Source organism: Labrus mixtus, chromosome 15, assembly GCF_963584025.1.
Source record: "Labrus mixtus chromosome 15, fLabMix1.1, whole genome shotgun sequence".
Lineage (NCBI taxonomy): Eukaryota > Metazoa > Chordata > Actinopteri > Labriformes > Labridae > Labrus > Labrus mixtus.
In genome coordinates, this window is record NC_083626.1 from 12,191,337 (window position 1) to 12,214,074 (window position 22,738).

At 40.2% G+C, this 22,738-nt stretch overlaps 1 protein-coding gene across 1 annotated transcript in view; it reads left to right on the plus strand.

The window, feature by feature from the left end:
- The window catches only part of pex14 (peroxisomal biogenesis factor 14), a 47,691-nt gene extending 26,770 nt beyond the window's left edge, over window positions 1-20,921 (plus strand). The window contains exons 5-10 of the mRNA XM_061056726.1: window positions 1,450-1,535; window positions 3,883-3,985; window positions 7,834-7,931; window positions 16,733-16,824; window positions 18,469-18,931; window positions 20,330-20,921. Coding sequence (XP_060912709.1) covers window positions 1,450-1,535; window positions 3,883-3,985; window positions 7,834-7,931; window positions 16,733-16,824; window positions 18,469-18,931; window positions 20,330-20,353 — 866 coding nt within the window. The 3' untranslated portion in view covers window positions 20,354-20,921. The remainder of the gene's footprint in view (window positions 1-1,449; window positions 1,536-3,882; window positions 3,986-7,833; window positions 7,932-16,732; window positions 16,825-18,468; window positions 18,932-20,329) is intronic.
- The last annotated feature ends 1,817 nt before the right edge of the window (window positions 20,922-22,738 follow it).

The following is a 22,738-nucleotide window of genomic DNA, read 5'->3' on the forward strand; positions in this document are numbered from 1 at the left end:
GGTCAACCACCCATCCCAAGGACTCCCAGGCCTTTCAGAAGCACGGTATTCTGGGATAGGTGACAGTCTATCGCAGCCATAATGTTGATGAAGACCCAAATTTATGTGGTTACCATATGGATGCTGGAGAATGATTCAAAAATTTTGATGCGAAAGGTTACAAGTTCATCGCCAATGCTGCTGCAGCGATGAAACATGCCCTTGAGAAAGAAAAATAAAATAGCACTCACCTTGAAAATGTACCATATGGTCCAATATGACAGCAGGTCTCTCCGTTTATTTGCATGTCAAATCAGACAAGTGGTAAGGCACAAGATCAATCTGGTTTCCTTATTTCAAGCCAGTAAACATATACCACACAACGCATTAGGTGAAATCAGACCTGTAATAGAATATCAATTGTATACTTTAGTGGCCTAGCCTCTTATAATTTCCTATTCATTTGGGCCCCAGCAGGGTAAATAAAAAAAATAAAAAGTGTATTTCCTCCAGGCCCGTTTGTTTAGTGACATTTTCAGTTGAATGCCTCTCTTATGTGGGGAGTTTCCACTTTGACAGACAGTTGGCCTACCCATATGACAGCTTGCACAATGACACACTTTCACATGATCTGTCACTCAGTCAGTAAGACAGTCAACTTCTAAACACACACACACACACACACACACACACACACACACACACACACACACACACACACCCTTTGCTTCTGTTTTAGGGCTTTAAATAAATTGAAGAATGTAATGTCCTCCCAGGTAGAGCAGGAGAGAGGGAGCTCAGCAGACTAACCCTTTACAGTTCAGACAGTATTGTGTAATAAGACAGAACGATTGTGTGAAGAGATAAATAGGGTTGCATTTTTGCTCGTTAAATGTTCTAGTAAAACGAAACATTTACTACACCAGTGTTGCTGAGTTTTTTAATTGATTTTTTTAACGTATTTATTACCTCCCATTCATGAAAATTAGGAATAAAAATATGCTAGAAGGCCCTTAAAACTGACATTAGATATGTAATTAATTACACACAGATCTGATGAACTACAACTTCCATTATGAAAGTGGTGTTATATAGAGCAGTCCTCTTTTACCAATCTGAAACTGCAACCAAACAATGATTATGTAACACTGAGAAAAATCAAGGAAAAGCCAAAAACTCATTTACAGACTTCACTACTCAGGCAGTGTTCAAGAGCAGGTCATTGATTCATACACTTGTAGTAAGAAGGGTATAGTATTTTGTATGTGATTATAGTTTAGAGCTAAAACACCATAGACATATGGTATGGTTCTCTGAGTTTCATGACTCAGTGTTATCACAGGTTATGTTCTTAACAAGGCCAGTGGTAGAAGGTATTCTGTGCAAGCATTTCAAACCCATTAAACTACAAGTACATCAGTCTTCAAATCAGTATTTTACTGTGTTAAAGGGATTTATCCTCCACTCCAGGTCCAGCAGGTTACAGATGGAGAGACTATGGCGCCCTCACCATCATTATGGTGGGCCTCGCTTTCGGCTTTCATCAGCTTTATAAAGTAAGTTACACCCTGTTCCTCCTGCCCGTATGCCTATGTTTTCTTTTTAGAATGTGTTATACATATTATAGTTTGCATCCTAAGATCTGTCAGTACTGCCTTTTCCTTAGATTACATCTAAATTGGTTGGCCTAGCAAGTTCATCAGTTTTGATGAATTATGGTGCTAGAATAGAAGGCGCCTCCGCAGCACCTAACATCACTCTGGGCTTGTTATTAAAGCTAGCCTGCCTTACGTCAAAGCATGATTTTATTCCAACCCCGTCTTTTAAACTCTTCCTTACGCCCTCCTCTCGTATATATATATATATATATATATATATATATATATATATATATATATATTTTTTTTTTTCCTTTAAAAAATATAGTTGCTAACACAGCACACAACCACTTTTTGATGTCCCACCTTCTAAAAATAATCACCCTGGTTTTTATCGGGCTTAGCAGCCCTTGAACATGAGCTCATGAGGCCCCTTGTCCCGGGTGACATTAATCCCATAGTGGTTGTTAGTACTAGTCTGAGTGGCATGTGGAAGCCATTACTCTCGTTTTAGAGGAGGACAGGAGCTTTAGCAGTAGCTCTCGCCCTAGATGACAGGCTGTTCTCCTCTGTGTGTGTAGGAGAGAGAAAACCAGCATGTATGGTGAACATGCATATGCCTTCCTAACTAGATCTATATTTTAAAATGCAATACATATACATTCAGGGTATCTTATCCCTTATTCTTTTGTCTCGTAGGTCATTCATTGACTATAAATACACACTGTACCACTCCACTGTTTCCCACATGCAGCAGGCTTTGCCAGCCACTGATCGTCTGGGAGGTGGGATTCCCTGGCGGGACGGCACAGGTTGCTGTCATGTCACTGGAGCGTAGCGCCAGTCGCACCATATGTCCAGGCTTCTGCCCACACTTTATTTATGTTATGGTGCACCTTGTAAACACCACACTCCCAGCAACCCACTTATTAATTACCACGTGTTGACACTCATTTAATCTTTTTCTCTAAAAAGTGTTTATTACTTGCGCTGGTGTGGCTGCTTGCCACCTGAGTTGGAGAGAAAACCTGGCGCAGGCAGCAGAGCAAATGGGCTGTAAGAGATTAAGTCATCCTCATCAGGTCTAGTAAAAAAACAATGATTTTAAAAGCAGTTCAGTGGGGACAAAGACATTTATTATGTGTTTTAGTGAACTTGGGCTCCTTGCATACATGTAGAGGATTCCATGGCACGCTGACAGGCTGCTCATCTGGTTGAAACTCACACACATGCTCATTTGGCTGTCAGACATAGATATAATTTGGTAGTGTTCTGTTTATTCAGTGGCAGAGAGACTATAAACACCATGACATTATTTTCGGCTTTTTTCAGTGTTTCCTAACCACCATGTTTTTCCTTGTAAGCCTCTTTCTGGATTTATCTCTTCCTTGGTTTCTATCATTTGTAATTCTAGTAAAACAGTAAAGTAAAACAGATTGTTTCAAATTTGCCAACCCTGTATCTTTTGACTGCGAAAGATCAAAATGTCGGCCTCACTTTGACCTTTTGACGGATACCTCATTTGGCCTATTAGGACCTTCCATTCATTGTTCCCAGCCTATAATATCAAATGAGAACCTGAGTTGAAAGGAGCTGCCTGCCTCTGTTTTGTTCGGGCCGTTGGCGTGCGACCATGCTGATGACTGACCTTTCTTGTAGCCAATACATTTCTGTAGAAGTGGTTATGCTGCTTGGGGTGATTTCCTCATGTACCCACTTAAGAGATTAATTAAAAGTACAATATATTTTCAGAATTACATTAAAGGTAATCATAAGTTCATATTTATACTTCATATATATATTTTAGGCTGTGAGTCATGAATTATTTGGAGAAAGGCAAATCACTGTAAAATTAGTCATAGACCTGCCCCATTTGGAATGATCCTTTTTGTCATAAGTCGGGTTTGAGTGTGAGATTGGTAGTCGACTGAGGCTCCGTCCAAAGATTCTGCTATATGGGTCATCCCACTTACTTTTTCATCATAGTGATTGTTTTAAGATCCACATTTTGTTTACGATGACATAAAAACAATGGAAAAGCATATGTCTGGAAACAGCATGTTTTCTACATTTATTCTTGATTCATAACTTGAAGACTAGCTAATTTTAAAATGTACAGTAGTTTTCATGTGTTTCTATAGCTTACTCAACAACTCCTAATCACACAGTTGAGACATGAGGCACTTGTCCAATAAAATGTGTATGACCCTTCAATGCCAAGTTTAGCTGGCCCTGTCTTTTGCTCATCTTTCTGCCTCTTCCCACCAGAGAGAAGTCTAATATTGTGCCATGCTTTTAATTGCAGAAATACATCCTTCCCCTCATTATGGGCAGCCGAGAGGACAAGAAGCATCTGCAGAGGATGGAGAGCAACATTGCGGCAATGAGTGGCACGCTGACACAGACAGGTGAAGATTAATATCTTCATCACTTTCTCCCTCCTTAACATTTTCCCTCATTTATCTGTCTCCAAAATCGGGGGGCCCCGCACGTTTTTAACAAATGACGCTGCTGTCATTTCGCTTTAATTTGAAATTGCTTGTTTACTGTCAGGCTCTGGCTCAATTAATTACGTTTCGCTGAAAAGCTCTTAACCTCAGAATATTAATGAGGAGTTGGGAAATGACAACTTTCCCCCCCCCCCCGCCCCCCCGCCCGCCCATCTTCTCTTGCTCCCCCCTTCCATCCATCTCCCCCTGCACCAACCTCACCCCCCATCCAAACCTCCACCGCCATCATCATCATCCACCCTCTTCCCCGTAGGTGGCGAGAAAGTTCATTTTAATTTTCTGTGCGTGAATGTGTGTTTGTGTGTGTGCAAGATGTGCGTGCGGCATGGCACTGAGTGGCGTCTGGGCTCAGCACTGGCCCTAGCGTGATTAAGTGCACGGTGACAGGTGCGGCTCCCATGTTGGACAGGTGAGGAATCTCAACCTGGCTGTCAGACATGGAGAGAGAGAGAGAGAGAAGCAAGGAGAGCGATGCTTTCCTAGCTCTTTGTCAGTGTAATTAAAAATCCAGGGAGGCGTAAATGAGAGAGACACTCTGAGAAAGTTTGGTGTCGTTAGCAGTAGTGTTCAACTGGAGTGTGTTTACACCTGAAAGGTACCGGTCCCTATTAGAGAGAGTTGGCATGATGGGAATACAGGGACCTTTTTTTCAGTTAATAATAGAAAACACACTTTCTATTTATTTATGTGTTGATTTACAAGACATGTGAAATAAAAGAACCTAAAGGAATGAGGTAACAGGATATAAAACCAAGGATTAAAATCACTTCTAAAAGATGAGGTTTAGGTAAGTTTATAAAATATATAACTTTTGTGGATTTTAATGTCATTCAGGTCACACTTCAGTGTCCATGAGCTGTGTCAGCTTTCTGTTGCCAATTGAATTCCTCTTCCCATAACATACTTTTAATATAATGTTTTAACCAGTTTGGTAGAAATACTTAAAACCTTTCCATCATGCTTGCTTTTATTGGGCTTTATGTTGTAGAGGAACATCAAGAATCCAAATCAAAGGTTTTTCTTCACTGAATGCTGAATAAAACAATGTAACTTAAAACACAAGCAACCTTTGTTTGATTGGCCCACTGTCTAAAAAAAAAAGTATTTGATTTTACAGCACATGTCATAGACCAACATAGTGTGGATGAAAATATTGCTGTTATCATTTAATCTTGTCACACCCATGCTATTGTTTTCAGGCTGGCTGAGGTAGGTTGAGGACAGCAATTGTGTGAGATTGCGTGCAAGGTGTGCCACTCTGAATCTGATTAACAAATATATGTTCTTTTATGGTCATTTTCTCCCAACTATGCAAACACATTTCCTCCGGCTATCCCACGTCCCATTCCTGCTCTGCTTATCACTTTAGGGAGATTTGCCAACAAACAAACCCTGTTTTGTTTTTTTTCAGTAAAGGCAGGATTTCAAAGTAAGAGTCCTCCTCTGTTTAGCAGGCAGCAGGTAAGACTCCAGTTGAAAGAACGAAAAGGGAAAAAAAACACAGGTCCTTTCTGCAGCCAGTGTGGGGAACTAATTTGCTATGACTGCAGTAGCCAAGCTGCTATTGTAGTTAATGACTGTTGTAGTTAACAGTTGGGGAGAGGGGTTGCAATTACACTGAGAGTTTTCTGCCACTGCTTTCCCTTTGTCTTCCTCTCCCTCTCTCTCCCTTTTCCTCGCTGCACTGAGTAATAGCGACCGACTGCGTCGCTGCTGCCAATTGCTTGAACCCCCTTTTGTTAAAGTTCATGTATTTCTCTAGTGCCGGGCCCAATGAGGTGATGTATCCCTTTGAATGGAGACCACATTAGTCTCTCTCGCCAGCCCCAGCTCGAGAGTAGGGGCCTTGACTCCCATTATGATTTGCCTACAACTTCACACAGACAATTAATGAATGGATCTTGGAACTACTTCAGCGCGCCCAGGCTGTAATGGAATTGTGTGGCTGTTTGGGCACTCTTTGTCAGTGGGAGCCATATTGGTGACCAGCTGGCCATTAAAGACAGAGACAGGCCTGGACATATGTAGTGTACATTATATCGAGGTATTTACTGAATAATTTACTGAATACACAATGTGCACCCTCCTCACAGCAGCTGCAAGCCTCGCACATCATCTTGTCTCCGATTTTCTCTCACGTCCTGTAACACGCGCGCGCGCGCACACACACACACACACACACACACACACACACACACACACACACACACACACACACACACACACACACACACACACACACACACACACATTACAGCCATAGCCTCCCTTTGATTCATGCCTGGCCAAAGTCATTGACTTCATTATTCTTGGCTTCATATCTGTGATAACTGGGGATATAAAGTTATTCAATTTTTGTCTGAACAGTACAAAGGAGTAAACTTTGTGGAGGGACATGAAAAGAGTTTAGCTGTTTAGCTGAAGTGGCTGAAAAAGTGGTGCCAGTGGTAATTCAGGAGGCACAGCCTTACAGGCTGGCAGGCTGACCCACACATCTGGATAAGCTGTTTTGTGGTGAGGTGGGATCAGAGATTAATGTGGTAGCCCTCTGTTTAGCGTGCACACCCTGTCATAGAAACACCTTTTTAAGCAGGGATGGACACTTTTTTTTTTTTTTTTTTTTAGTTTTATTGCCATCATCAGAAAGTGTGGTTCCACTCTGGATCACAGAGTTACAAACCCAAACTGTTTGCACAATGGTCCTTTTCCCCAACCACCAATCCTGCTCAAACTCGCATCCCCAAGGATTCTGCAAGCATGAAAAGATCAAACGTTTCAGCGCCCCACCTATATTGATATAACCCCACCCATTTAAACACAGGTGTCACTACAAGATATTAGCTTTCTTTGAAAGATCAAATATTTTGTCTGTGTTGTTTTCTTTCTTTTTTTTTTTTTTTTTAAGAAAGGCAGCCTCCAAGCAGTTCTGTGCCTTTTGTCTTGGCCTGGGTTGATATGAGAGGAGGCTTCTGTACATTTCATCCAGCCGGCTGCAGCCCAGGCTTTTAACCATTGGCCTGACAACCTCAGCAGCGGATCGCCACAATATCTGTTGATGTTAATCCTATTAGGCTTGATTTAACACTTTACACGCCCATGATTTATATGAATGTTTATTGGTTTTCTGTAATATAATCAGCTCGGGGAAACTTAATGCATTGTTTGGTAATACACGCATGACTGGAAGCAGGGGGCAACAAACTGCGCCCGGTGTTATTTGAAATCATACACCCTCGTCCAACACCAACACTTGAACTAATTCAATCTTCAAAGTCAATGGAAAAAGAACAATATTTATTAGGATTAGGGGGGACATTTTGTCTGGCAGCCTCCTCCCAAATGAGAGCCTTGTTTTTTCCTTTGTTGATCGTTTGAGGATTTAAGATGCATTAGAAGGCAGTGTCTGGGTGGATAATGGAAGGTTAGAGACTGTTATTTGATTTAAGTTCAGGCACTAGAGATTAATATCTCCATCCTATGTGCCCTCCCTTCCCACCCTCTACCCCCAGCGCCTCGGACCAAAAAGCAGCGACTTAAGTTACCGGGTATTAGCTTTGATAACAATTCTTAGAGGACGGCTTTGATCAGTGACACATGTGGAGTCTCATCACTTCTGTCATCGTCTCTTGAGGGAAATTGTCCAGTTTTTGTGGCACCAAAAGAATCTTATCGCACAATCTTACTTTCTTGATACTGTTTATTTGCAGTGTGCTGAGTTTCCCGTGTTGTTCTGCTTGTTTCCACAGTCACTCAGCTGCAGCAGACCCTGGCCTCCGTTCAGGAGCTCCTCGTCCAGCAGCAGCAGAAAATTCAGGAGCTCTCTCAGGAACTGGCTGCAGCAGAGGTAGATTCCTAGTTTTAGCATCCCAGCACCACACTGTCTCCCAAAAAAGATTTGCTAGAAAATCACTGATTTCTGTAAAACAGCAATTATCTCTCTATTGCATGACATTTCCTTTCACTTTTCCTTTTGCTGATTAAACTGAGTTACTTGATTGAATTGAAGCAGACAATAATTGGCACATTATATGCAGTTGGAGGTTCTCCTAAACGTTAAAATGTCATGTCAGCTGTCTTTAGCTGAAAACACCAATAACATCTGAATTAATGACTGCACTTAATGACATATTTGTTAGAACATATCTGTGCTGCAAATGCTTACAATAAGATGAAGCAACTTTTTGAAGCTGTAAATAATTGCATCTCTGCTGTAGTTTGACCATGATTAGAATAGTCTACACCTTTTTAAAGCTCTCTGATGCCTGATAAATGTTATTTCGAGTATACATGGACAGGCTGTAACTTTCACATTTTAGAAGAGGCCAGTTAACATAAAGTTTCCGGTCAAAATCTCCAGATTAATGAGGACAGGGAAGAGGTTTCTCGAGGCCTCTGTGTACTAAAATCTCATGCGTTTCCCCAAGTCATAACTACCTAAGACGGACAGTCTTATTATACTGTATATCATCAGGACACAAGCTGCAAAAAAGTATGGTGCATCTCATCATGGGACCATAATCTTAAACCATATTGTCGTTTCTCTTCGCCTTGATTTTTATAGACAGTGTTCATAATCTACTCAGAATTGTAAGTGTTTAGGTGAATCAGGCTGAATGATTGTTCTAAAAACTTATGTGCAGAGATGAAATGTTGCTATCCTTTTATAACACCACTCGTAAATTGCTTTATGATCTCCGGGCTCTAAAAAAGTGCCTTGGAAGAGACAATCTGAGACAATGTTTTATGTCCACAGCTTGTTAAGCACATGGTTTCACTGTAGCATCTGGATATCGCAGGAAAACATGTGTGGACACATCTGCTTCGGCACAATGACGAAGAAAAATGTGGATGTCTTCCATGGATGAGATTCATCAAAAACTGAGGACTCATGGCTCATTTTATGCTGTTTCAAGTTCTCAGCTGCACAGTCTGTCACAGTGCTGTAGAAAAGACTGGTGGCCTCATTCAGCATGTGGGAGGGTTGATCTGATTTGTACCAACGCTAGTCGGGAAACAAAACAATCTCAGGTTTTCTGTTAGGCAAAGTGTAGGCCCACTTTAAACAATGAATTCCCTCCATCACTAAGGGACAAGGGATGTTTTTTTTTTCTTTTCATTTGTCATCTCCAAATCACAGATTGGATTAAAAAAGTGTCTACTTCAATTGCTATGAGTGCCTTGTTGGACAGGGGTAGTGTATAAAAAGTATAATTCACATCAAAACACCCATTAAACAAATCATAAACTCTGCTTTATAGCTATAGTGTTGATCTTAAATTTTCCCTGCGAGTCGGCACAAGGCCCTCTGTTGTCCCAGGCCATTGGGGAAATAGGGAAATTGTTTTCAGGTCCAGGATATTTGATGAAAAACACATGTTGGAGCTGGTGAGCTACTTATCATTCACCGTTTGCGGCTTTCTGGGTTTGCATCACCGTGCCGCTAAAAGCGTGCCACGCTTAGCAATTATACCTCTCAACGCGGAAATGTGCCTTTAACCCGAAACACATGGAGACTTCTGTTTCCTCGTCTGCTAAGTAAACATTTCTCGTAGTTTGGAAACCGCTCAGTTGTGGAGTGTGTTTGGGACAGCTGGGACGAACTGGGGACCTCAACATGGAAGTGAGTTTAGACAGCCTGATTCATGTCCACACATACACACATACGCACACTCATAGCACAAGCTGATGCTGCACTTTTTCATACTTTAGAGCCTGAGACAGTTCCCTTCTTTTTCATCATTTCTCAGTTATCTTGTCTCTTCTTACACACGCTGCTGTATTGTACCACTGGTGTTCAGAATAGATTTTCCCGAGGGTGATTAATCCCTGATGTTAAACAGCCAAGTCTATTTCTGCCTTATTATCATTACAAATCTGCCTTTTAACTGTGTTTACCCTGCTGTCTCAACTCACTGATCGTTCTCTTTATTAGTGGATACTACATCGAAGATTAGAAACCGCCTCCTTGCTTGTGCGAGACAAACTGCCACTGGGAAAGTGCATAAATAGAGTGGAATCAATTGCACTGTACCAGTGTTTCCACTCAAAAACACTCCTCTTGGGACTTCCTTTTGAAACTAATTCCATCATAAATATACATGCGTTACAAGAAAACACACTGTCTGCCGGCAGAGTAACTGTGAATTAATTTGCCTTCAGACACTCTTAAACAAGGCTTGTTAAAGATCTTATCTTGTTGCTAATGGTCCACAGGCATTTATCTTCATTTAGCCAGATGCATTGCCGTCCTTGGGTGCTGCTCGAGTTGATAGTCTTTTTTTTTTCTTTGCTTGTAATATATGTTTTCTTTTTTTTTAAGCACTTAGTTAACCAGCAGAAAGAGGCCGACCCCTTTCACACCCAGGCACCCACCCGAGACATATTACTTACACAGCTTTTTAACCAGTTAAAGAGAAACAGTACAGTATTCAGCACAGAGGCAAACACGTCCAGCCAGTGCCAGTGGTTGGTAATATAAGAGCTGGCATCTCCCTCATAGGTCGAGATGTATTATTTTGGTTTTGGCTGGTTGATTGGTTGGTTTTATTTGTTTGATTGTTGGTTGTTTGTTCATGCATACTGTTTTTGCTGTGTGGAATGCCAAGTGGGGAATCATGTTCTTTACTTTTTAGGAAGTGTGGTAGAACAAACACAAACGGTTCACACGTGTAGTAATGTTTTATGATCCACTTTTTTATAAATATTCTCTTATTCAGGGTAAATTATTGTACAGGACAGAAAGCTCAAGTAAATGATAAAAACAGCTTGAATATGCATAGAATAATTAATACCTTTTTTTTTTTTTTTTTAAGTCCGGCGTTTCATAGACATTCAAGGCCTCGTAACATAAATACATCCACATGATCAAAGCAATTAGAAACTGTAGAATCACAGATTTAATCAGTAGGATGTGTGCATTTAAATTGTCTACAAGGAAATAAAGGATTTCAATCACACATTTACTTGTAATTTTAAAAATTCAGAAAAAGTAAAGCTCTTTGTAAGGGAATATTAAAAATAAAAACAGACTCACAATATAACAAATAAAAATGATAAATATGAAGAGTCACAGAATAAGCATTTATATAAAGTGTGATGAAAACATCCAATTGTCTACCAAAAAAACAAAACAACTTTTAAAAGTTGTAAAAGAATAAAGCAGTGCAGGTCAAATTCTGCATCGCAAAGTCAAACATGTACTGTCTCCACTCTTGTGTTGTATAACTACAAAGCTGGATGTATCCGCCTGATGAAGGTGTTTTTGTAATCAAAGGCGCTAAATCATTGCTAAGTCGCATCATAACACATTCAAACTGTCTATTGGATATGTGTCAGCACATCAGGGGGGCTTTTAAAGGCAGCCATGTTTCTTTCAATCTCTCCAGTCACTGATACCCCTCCACTCTGCCTAAGCAGCTAGTGCACTTAACACAAGATTCTTACACAATGTGTGCACACACACTCATATTATATCTCAAAGCTGACATTCAGTCCTGGCCAATCATTTAATTAGGTTTCTTCAGACTTAATAAGACATATGTCAGTGGTAGTGTTGTGTGACAAGTCTTGATGTGAGATTTGATATGGCACTGCTTTGTAGATAATGCACATTATGTGTATAGCTGGTAGTTAACTATTCCACTCTAGAGGCTATTTTTTCTTATGTTAAGTGATACAAGTGTATGGAAACCCTCACATTTTAGTCTTTTTGATCGATTTGCATTCTTTGTTTAGTGGATTCTGTGGGCTTTGAGTTCTTTTAGCTCAGCACAAACAGCAATTAATTTTTTCCGATGTAAAATGAGAGAGAAGGAGAATCCAGCCTTATTATACGGGTGCCTTAGGGAGGGGAGGGATTAAGATGGTTCTAATGAGGTGACTGCTGTAATAAGAGTGTCTTCAGCCGGCCTCCAATGCACCAACACTAAAACACTGCTCCTTATCAGTGAGGTTTAGGAGTCGATAAGAGCTACTTAAAAAAAAAACCTTCTTTCCTCCTCAGCTTCTTTTCGAGCTCCCTTCACTTCTCCTCCTCTGCCTCCCTCCTTCCACTGTAAATGAGTCTGATCCCTTTCAGATGTGATTCAATTAATTTCTCTTAGATTTAATTACAAGCGAAAGAGTCCAAGTTATCCCTCTCCCCTCGATAGGGGGTCCACGCTTCCTAACAAGCTTCCTCTGGTGAGTCTTAATTACAGTTTTTACTTTTCTTTAATCCCACTTTTTCCCCTTGTCTTTTTCCTCTCCCTCTCAGGCCTCATCAGTCTGTCTTCCTTCCTTTCTTGTTTTTGCTTTTTATATAGGTAATCTCTGTGATGAAGTGTGGGTGTAGTCATGTACATCAGTGGTTTTCTACTCCAAAACAACCTCTTTTTTTTTTAGAAGAAGAAGGAAGTGTAAAGCAAAAACTAAGTATGGGAGGGGTTTGGGAAGGCAATAGACAAGCGTTAAACGTTGCCTCAAGGAAGGGAAACTGAACCTGGCTTGGATTGGGGAGAGTGTTGTGAGTTGGAAAAAGCACTTTGTGGAGCTACAAACCCCATAAGCATGTCCTCCTTGGAGGATGCAGAGTCAAAGTGAAGACTTTAAGGAAGACTCACCCATACCAGGAAAATTCCCTGAGGTAGTCAAGAAGGCCCCTTAGTGGCAAGGCTCATGTTGTGCACAGGATTGGCCTGGTGTTAGGTGGGGGTTGTTTCTGTATTAAATGGACAAAGAGGAAATCGTGAAACAGACTGTGGATCATCTTAGGATTTAGTCAGCCATGGTCAGACAACACAGAAACACAACACACATGGCTGACAAAGTGCGGACCATTGCTGACCCGTGGCAATCATTGACAAAGTCTTCATCTTCACAGTGTTGCCTATATTCTGCTAGAAGGTACAGCCCACAAATTCCTTTCCATTTGGGTACATCACTATAAAGAAATAAAGATGACTTGACACTGATTTGTATACGTAACAGATGTAGAGTTGTTGACTCAGTTGTTGAATTCATGAAAATACGTACTAACACCTGGAAATGCTGTTGGCACTGGATCTTGTGGGGCTGCCTTGGGTAGGTTTCATTTTTAAAAAGGAGAATGGAAGGTGTTCTCCAGTTATCATTTTATCATACCACTCATCCTTCCAGGAAAAGTTTATATCAGGGTTTTGAAAAGGAGTCTCCAACTGATTGTCAATGGGAAAGTCAGGAAGGTTAATGGGTAACCTGTCCTTTCCTTGAAACCAGTAGACCAGCTCCTAACCCTGGCAGAGTTTTTGGATAGGTAATTGAAGTCTCTCCACCCAGTGTGTGTCTGTATGTGTTTTCTGGACTTGGAGAAAGATTATGACCACGTCCTCTGAACGTGCTTTGACATACTGCAGGAGTAAAGGTAACCAGGGGCTTTGCTGAAAGTGATCCAGTCCTTGTGTAACCAAAGTGAGAGCCTTGCCAATTTTGTCAAACACATTTTCATTGGATGTTTGATTTGCTAGGGTTGCCCCTTGTCAATGATCCATCCTGCCTTGGATCATTATGGACATGATCTGAAGGTTGAAATAGGCAGAAAGGAGATTGTGCAGTTTGAAGACCTTGGAATCTTTGCTTTCTGAAGAGACATTTCCTGTTGGCGTCAAGTGTCAGCAGCTAAAAGTCTGAGTCAGTGGTTCTTTGCCAAACATGTTGGATCACTCTTTGCCAGTTGAAATGAGTTCCTAACCAAAGCTTAATGGTCAAGTGTAAAATACTTAGAGATGGACAAGTTGATTAATGTGGAGTCAGCAGTAATGAGGGTATTGTGTTGGACCTTTGTGGTGGAAATTGCTAAGCCAAAAAGTGAGCCTATTTATTTGACCATGTAAGGTCTAACCCCCACAGAAAATATAACAACTAAGATACATGGGGCAGAGATGAGTTCCATCATTAGAGGACTGGGCTCAGCCTAATAATTACTTTCTGGAGCTCAGACATCCTGAAGGAGGTTAGCATAGAGTCGCTGTTCTTTTGCATCAAAAAGAGGCACATGAGGTGGCTTGGTTAGCTGATTAGGATGACTCCTGGGCTCCACCTTTTAGGGGTTTTCCAGGCATTTCCAAAAGAGTGGAGATTATAGGATATATCCAGAACTTGCTGGAGGAATTATATGTCTCATCTGGCCTGGGAAACCAGGCCTGGGGTTTAAGGGGAGATTTTTTCTAAATTTGCTGCAAAAGCAATCACACCCTATCAGAGGAAAAGAATAGGAGGATAAAATAGTGCAGTGATTAAAGAGAAAATCTACAAAAATTGTAATTTTAAATATATGAATAATTGTTTGTAAGTGAAAAAGAAATAATGCCCAGATTCTCAACTGAAATATCAAGTTCAGATGTATTGAATCATTCAAGCACAGTGCTTTTATGGTATTAGAAGCAAGCATCCAGTAGAGCCAAACTCCCATGTATGAAAGAGCTAAGGCCACAGAAGCTTTGATGTTTTCAAAAGCCAGGCAAGATGTATGGCACACGCCTGAAGACACACCTATGTAGAGCTGCCTTTACCTGTACATCACATCCAACAAAACATCTCTGTCTTAAATGCCTTATAACTACCTAATGCAAACATCCCCAACCAAATACATTTGAAAGGACATTTCTCAAAAGTGTGCACACATTCCACAATATTCCCACTGAACATTTAGGAAAAGAAAACTGACGATCTTTTCTGTGTAAGGAATCCAAATGTTCATGGCATAAGGGATTCTAAGGGAAAAGTGAAACAAAGTTGCACAGACATCCTTAACTATTTAACTTTTGTCCATACATTTTCAAACTTCATTGAAAAAATGCATTATAAATGTAGCAGGTAAAACATTTGATAAAGTTTTTAATGCATTGAACTAAAGGAAAACAGTGATACCTGTAGGAGGAAAGGAAGCACCAGTAATTTCCTCTTTTTGGTGCAGAGGTTTCACAGACATAACGATAAAATGTAAGACTTCGAGGGCTTCCTTGACAATACTAAACACAAGGTATGGGAATTTTTAAGCAGTATCAGAATGTAAAACAACATATTAAGAACTTGCTTTTAAAACCATTTGTTTGGCCGTATGTTCTTCCTTTACTCACTAAAGCCGTTTTCACATATGTACTCCGGATAATATCTAGATATTTACAGGAGGACTTCTCCAGAGATTCTCCCGACCTAGCCGTTCACATATGCTCCTCACAGCGGGGGACTTTCCCTGTCAGAGGGGAGGGGGGGTCGGGGGATTTCCCGACGTAAGACGTGACGTAAATAAACAACACGGAAGTATCGCCCGTAGCAACAGAGTCCGCTACACGACGCTATAATGAGAATATTTGCCTTTATATCAATGCTATGTGTAATCCAATGGAATGACAACATCCACAAAAGAGAGGAGAACAACATACTGACGAACAGAAAACATAATGCAGCCGTTTAATTACGTGCACGGAGATCGTAGTGGTCCCGTGCAGACACTTTAGGCAGTCACTATATAAACGTCATTCTCTTCCCATTGACTCGAGTTGAAATCTCTGAAGTATATGATGCTGCGTTCAGACATCAGCTCACTCAGACTTTCTGCGGATAAAATACTAGGGGTCTGGAGGAGAAACTCCGGGTAAAGTCTGAGCAAAAAATTAGGCTGTTTGCGTTCACACATAGCCTAAAGAACCTCCGGGTAGCCAAATCTCCAGAGTTTTTCAGGAGATTTCCGTATGTGTGAAAAGAGTTTAAGTTTGGTTTAAAAAATGTACGATGAAGTTTGAGCCTGAAAAACGTTTGGATTTTAAAAAAGGAGTTCATGTAGGAACCATGTTACCTTGTTGACCTTTTACAAACACTCAGATGTATCTTTAGGCCTTCTTGTTGTACAAATCTCCATGTTTAGATTGGCCAATGGTTGATACTTTAAGAAATTCATCAGTGTTCATGACTTGATGTCCACTTATATCATTGACTCTTGTAATGTGATATTTTGTCTCTAGACCTTAAACTTGCCATTTTACAGCCCTGTGTCGGAGTCCAGCCTATCTGTAAAAAAGTGCTGCAGGGACAGATTTTTGGCAGCAATTTGCCATTCAAATACCCAGAAGCATTTCATGCTGCACCGGTTTGTGCGATAACACATGCCTTTGATAAAAGACAAAAAGAACAAAACAAACTGCTAAGCTATGGTCTGCCTTCATGAATGTGGCTATTGTTAAAGACAAAGTCATTATCCAAAACTCTGGACACTGGCCTAATCTTTTCTAGATAGTATGGAAAATTATGTAAAAACAGCATGATTCACGCTCACTGGACTTTCTGAGCAGTCAGGCCATAAAGGTGACTGTAGTTGGATTGTTTATCTTACGTCTCTCATCACCAGCAGTTGGAAGTTTTGAGGTTGTTATGGTGATGCATGACCTGACTACACAACAACATGTGGCTTTTAATATTTGCATTTGCCATATTTGTTTACCTTGTATCATATGTCAATTTTTTTAACAAAGCTTTTTCTTTTTTCTTTTTTCATTTTGTTGAGACAAAGCACAAAGAAGTTGCTGAAAGGCCTTTGTTGACTTTTTTTCTCCGACCCTGCCAGTGACCTGAACTTAGCTTGTGTATTTGTCAGTAACAGTTGTGTATTTGTCTCACTTGTTTTTCCTATAGGCATCCTCTTCAACAAACCGTGTATTGGACAACCAATCAGTTGGAGAGCTGAAGGCTGAGATTGTCTCTTTGAAGGGCTTACTGCTCAGCAGGTAAAGTCCCTAGATGTCTCTACATAAAACAGTGTGTGCGTGTGTGTACGTGTGTGTGTGGATGTGTGTATGTGTGTTTTAGGGCAGATGACTCACTGTTTTGCTGAACATTTGAGTTCCTGCTTTAGTCTATTTGAACTATGTGACGGGGTTTCAAAGATACCAGTCACTATCAACATGATAATGAGTTTTCTACTACATACTGTGTTTACTCCTCATCTTAATGTGATTATAGAAACGTCTTTCTCTTTACTCATGCGCTTACCAAAAAAATCTAACAACAGTAGATTGGTAGGTCAAGATCAATTTAATAAGCATATTTGTCATAAGAGCAAAAAAATAAATGCTGCCTCTCGTCTATCTCCAAGGAAGAATTTTTATTTCCAGTCTAAAAGTATAAAGGAAACAGTTATTTGACGTAGCTCAGGGTACACTGACCAATTTTTGCATAGCTTTTCAATTGCATCTTGTGGTTTCCCTCAGAGATTGAGTTTGCTCTCTGGTCATTTATATTCGAAAGAAAGAAACACCAAAGTGTTTTCTGGATTTAGGCGGGGAGGGGAAGACATCAAGCTGTAACCTGAAATCCGTACAAGACTTGCAATCAGATTCAGTCGGGAATTTTGATGTGTTATTCCAGCCTTGAACTACGGAGTAGTTATAATCATTGAGAAATATTACTTTGTAAAAAGATATATAAAAAAATAGAAAATGGTTCATATTACTGTATGTAGAAAATTAGCTAACTATGATAATATGTATATACTTTTATCTTTTTTTCGTTGTCGGGGGAAAATCCTACTTTATTTTTATGAACCACATATACATATTTTAATGTTGTCACTATCGCCTATGATTTTACGTATGTCTTCCAGGTTTATAACTGAATCTAGTCAGGCACAGCTCAGCTAAGTCAGGCCCATTAGCATGCATGATTACGTATCAGTGTTGATAATGAAGCCTGAAGTAAGAGTGTACATCAGAAAACTGTCTAGGACAAAAATTGCCTCAGAACTGTCTAGTTGAGCGTGTTTTGTTCCCCTCGTACATTCTAATCAGTAATAATCCCTTTGTCATTTGCTTTCTTGACTTCCCCCCTGACTCTCACAATGAGTTTTCTGGCGAAGACTTGAATCGCAAAATAAAAGCTCCGTATCACCATCTGTCTTAAAACATGTTCCCTTCCTGTTCAAATGATCCAAATCATCTCCAAACTGTTTTTTTTTTTAACCATCAAGATGTTCTGGTCACATTAACATTCAGCATTGTCTCCTTGATCTTAAAAGCTGCAGTGGATGTAATTACAAAAAAAAAATCTTAGAGCTTCTTTTCCAGGTGTGATGAACATCTGGTGGTTTGGGGAGGGGGGGGAGTCATTTTCTCTTCTGTAATTATAAGAAATACTCACGGCCCTTTGTGTGTGTGTTTGAATGCTAAAATGTAAACTAGTGTTAAGGACATGTTCTCATGGAATACCTGATGTAGGAAGCTATCTGTAGTTTTGTGGTCTCAGTTTATCAACTAAATGCTTTACATCTTTGCAAAGCTTCTTTTGACACACTTTGATCGCAGTGAGGTTTTTTATTAGGTTGTGATCATGCCTCTTCCTCTCTCTTATACACCCAATACCCCGACCCCCTACAGAAAACAATTCCCTTCTACTCCCGCTGTTCCTAAGATCCCCTCATGGCAGATTCCTCTGAAACCACCTTCGGCATCCACCTCTCCATCCGTCAATCACACTAACAGCAGCAGTGACATCTCTCCTGTCAGTAACGAGTCCGCCAGCTCCTCCCCTGTTAAAGACGGTCAACACAGTCCTCTGGATGGACTGGGTGGACCAGATGGAGCTAATGATATCAATGGCGATGCCGACGCTGGAGGTCTCGGCGCAACGCTACCCCTGGACTTGAAAGACCAGGTCCGCATGGAGGTGCAGGGGGAGGAGGAGCAAAAGGAGGAAAGGGAGGAGGATGCGAGCCATGTAGAAGACGAGGAGGAGGAAAGTCTGAGCATGCAGACAGAAGATCGACCAGGTGGGGACGGACAGATTAACGAACAGGTGGACAAACTGAGGCGGCCCGAGGGTGCGAGCAACGAGAGTGAGGTGGATTAGACGACAGCACAAAAACACTCACAATCACTCACAAACACAGCTTCTCCTCTCTGCTGACAGCTTGGTTTCATTCTACTCCTGTCTGCACAAAATCATTCTGTTTGTTTTCAGTTTTTAAGTTAATCTTCACTGTCTGTTTTTACTTGTTTCTTTCACATTTTAATCTTTGTCTAAATGAGGAGCAAACATGGAAGTGCCACGATGCAAAACTGACATATTGGATTGTGTAGTTGCCAGGCAGCTTGAATGACTTTTCATCATGCAAACTAAATGACAGTGTTCTTGGCGTAATGACCAGGCTGTGATGTCTCTCCAAAAAGAGCAATGACAAGCAATAGTCAAATCAGTATGACTTTAAAAGGCTATATGCCCCAATAAATATATGACTTTCTTCTTTTCATTTTCATGATTTGATCAGATACTTCACAGCTTTGCCTTGGCGTCCTTTTCACTCTCATACAATCCAAAGAGGCAGAGCGGCACAGACTTTCTCTCCTGCATAGTGCAGCTGTAGGTCAAGAGTCATATGTTGGCACTTCAGTCTCAAAGTTACCACAAGCTTCCAGAAAAGCATTAGCAGAGTTTGTCTCCCTGTTGATGGCAATAGGAGAGGACAAGCTCTTCCAGGGCCGGAGCTTTTAGCCTCTTTTATGTGTCCTTTTGCATTGGTGTCAGTCTGTCAATAATTCACAAGGCCAGCAGGGTGGCATTTGGGTGAAATAAAAGCCCTGAAATTCGAGATTAGAATGTGATGACGGGCTTTGTTCCACTGTGGTGTCAGAGTGCTCATACGCTCAAAGGAGGGGAAGATAAATGTTTTCCCCCGCTTTCCTTTTTCACCGAGGGCTGAATTGTGCATCCCTGCGCTGTGTGTTTGTGTGTGGCTGGTGTGAAAAAAAAACCCAGACTGTCTGCTGAGCTGTATCTGTGTCTCCAGCAGGGCAGCTGATTTGGTTTGTGAAGTATGTTAATAATCAAATGATCAACAAATAACAGATGTATTAGTTCATGCAGCTTGAAATGTCAAGGAGGCTAAAAGCGGAAATCTAATACAGAAAGCCCAGTTGCATTGTATTATTTTCCGTGACAAACCCTCCGGTCCAAATTATGTAGGGCCTCCTACAGTGAGTAATCTTTACAGAAAACGGCGACAATATTTTGTAATTAAGCTGCAGTAAGACGTCGAGGGCTGCCACAGATGGAAGTTGCAGAACTCGCTTCTTTTCTCTCTGTCTCTCTCTCTCTCTCTCTCTGTCTCTCTCTCTCTCTCTCTCTCTTTCTCTCTCTTTGTGGAGGTGGATTAGGGAAGTTAGAAAAAAATGCCCCGTGATTGAAAAGGAAAGTAATAAATGAATACTTGACTTATTGAATTACTCACTCTGTCTCCAGTTAACAAGAAGAGTCCATGAGTGAGAAGAAGGGATATCATCTCTCGAGCCGTTTCCACCTCCATCACACGGCCTTCACACAAAAAAGGTACAGTGGAAATGCACATCTGTGTGTCACTGGTCCTAACCTGAAGACGTCTTTGTTTTTGTTTTGGTGATCAGATTTGTAGGAAAAATGTGAAATGATGAGACAGCTGCATTAGAGTATGCTTTCATCTATACATACTGTATGTGATATAAATGAATGAATCTCTCTACATGAATAAGGTTGTCAAGAGAGGTCACTTTTTAATGCTTCTGGTGATTGTTTTCCTCATTGTAAACTGCTGATTACTGTCTGAGTTCCAACCAACAGTGTATATATGTGTAATAAATCTGATTTATCTCCAAAAGATGTTACTGAGTCTTATTTGACTCTTCTTATATTAAATTGTTTTAATGTTTTTTTTCTTTTCCTTGTGTTGCACAAGTTAATACTTTGAAACACACTGCTAGAGCCTATATTATGTGGTGTTGTAAAATGTACCTAAATTATAGTGATATTATTCCAATCAACATTTAAGGAAAAACTAAATAAACTATAACAACAATGACTTGGTCGTCTAATTTGATCATGCAGATTTTTGATGTTGTATTTTAGAAAAACTGACAATATGAAGCCTTTTGTTTTATTTGTATAGAAATGGAGTTTGGTAAAATTAACAAACCATTGGATACTTTCAATAGTGTACTTTTCATATGTAGTTTTATTTGTTTAAAATGTGTATACATCCAGTAGCATCATGGCTGCCCATTTAAAAGCATGTCCAAAATGCCTGAATATCAATGACCCCAGTCAAGAGGCTGCAATACAATTTCTCATGAGTCTCTGTGTCTCCTGAGCTCTTTCTTTGTGTGACATTTAACTGCTAACCTGCAGTGTTACATATGATGAGAATCATACTGTACCTCTCTGCTTTGTGTTCAATGGTGAACCAACCTTTCAACTTTTCCAACTTTTCAAAGAGCATGACAATGCAGGGACTTTCAGCTTGTTTTCAGGTTTCTCTACGTAAATGAGTAAGCGACACAGTTTTACGTTGCATGTGTGAGGGTTTTGTTTGTTTCTGCTGGTGGATTGTCAGTGTGGTTTCTTTTGGTTTCTGTAGTAGCACTCAAATGGGGTTTTCTGTTTGATTATGATCATATTTTCAGATACTTTTTGTTAACTTTATTTTTAAATGCTCAATTGTAAAATAACTTCATCTAATCTAAATAACAAAAGTGAGGCAGAGTTAGACAAGCAGAGAAAAGGAAAGGAGAGGTGCTGTAATAATATCAAAGGACAATAAGGTAAACTGTGACAGGCACATTAATGTACTGCCACATGAAGACTAAATCAGAATCAGCAGTGTTTCCCCTAGGTTTACAGTGTTGGGGGGGTGGGGACAAGCCGACATGCCGACACGGCGACACAAACACTTGAAGGAATCTTGGTGTTCATGCGTTACTTTTAATGACAGATGTCCTTTTCTATCGGAAATGTATCCTTAAATGACTTCTTTCCCTGATTTCCGACTCAATCCACTATCCTATCTCTACAATAAAGGCACAAAAAGCACAAAAATAAATCTTTAAAAAAAAAAATAATAATATTTTTTTAATTTTTTTACTTGACCTCCAGGGGGGGCGGGCCACCCCCATGATATAATGGTAGGGGAAACACTGATCAGACTTGATAAATAGGTACAAAAAGTAGAGATTGCTACACTCTGCTAAGATTCTTACCCACTGTTAACCACCAAAAAACATTCAAGATAAGTCATTTTACCTTATTAAGGGTTAATTCTTGACAATGTTTGTTTTTGGACATCTCAGAGGCAGTTTGTCAGGCTCACCTTTTCTTACAACTGAATTATTCTTTATCTTTCTTTTGAAAATCGTTCAACAAGAGCCAAGTATAGGTGAGCCATTACTGGTATGTTTTGAGTGTGGATGCATTTTTATTCCGTATAACATCATGCATTATTCAGCTGTATTTCCTCTGTAAACAGAGTTCATGATATTTTAAAGCTGCTTTAGATTTAGTCAGAAAGCTAATGTTTTGCTAGTTATAGTATCCCTTGCACAGGCCCATATTAGATATTCTCCAAGTTTTTGAAATGTTCTTGTCTATTATATCTAGATCATATCTCAATGTAGGGGCGAATAAAGTAGAGGTAATTCATTTAGAGAGAAAAAAACAGTGGGTGGGTCCTGCTTGTACAGGTGGAGTGGCTTGTTATGTCTTCAGGTCTCCAGTATTGACAGCACTGATCAAATCACACACTGGCACAGTCCATTTTTTCCAATATGCAAATTCTACAATCATGTAAATTCAAGATGCCACCATAGATTCCCTTTCTAAAAAGAACTTGGCCGAAAAAGCCCA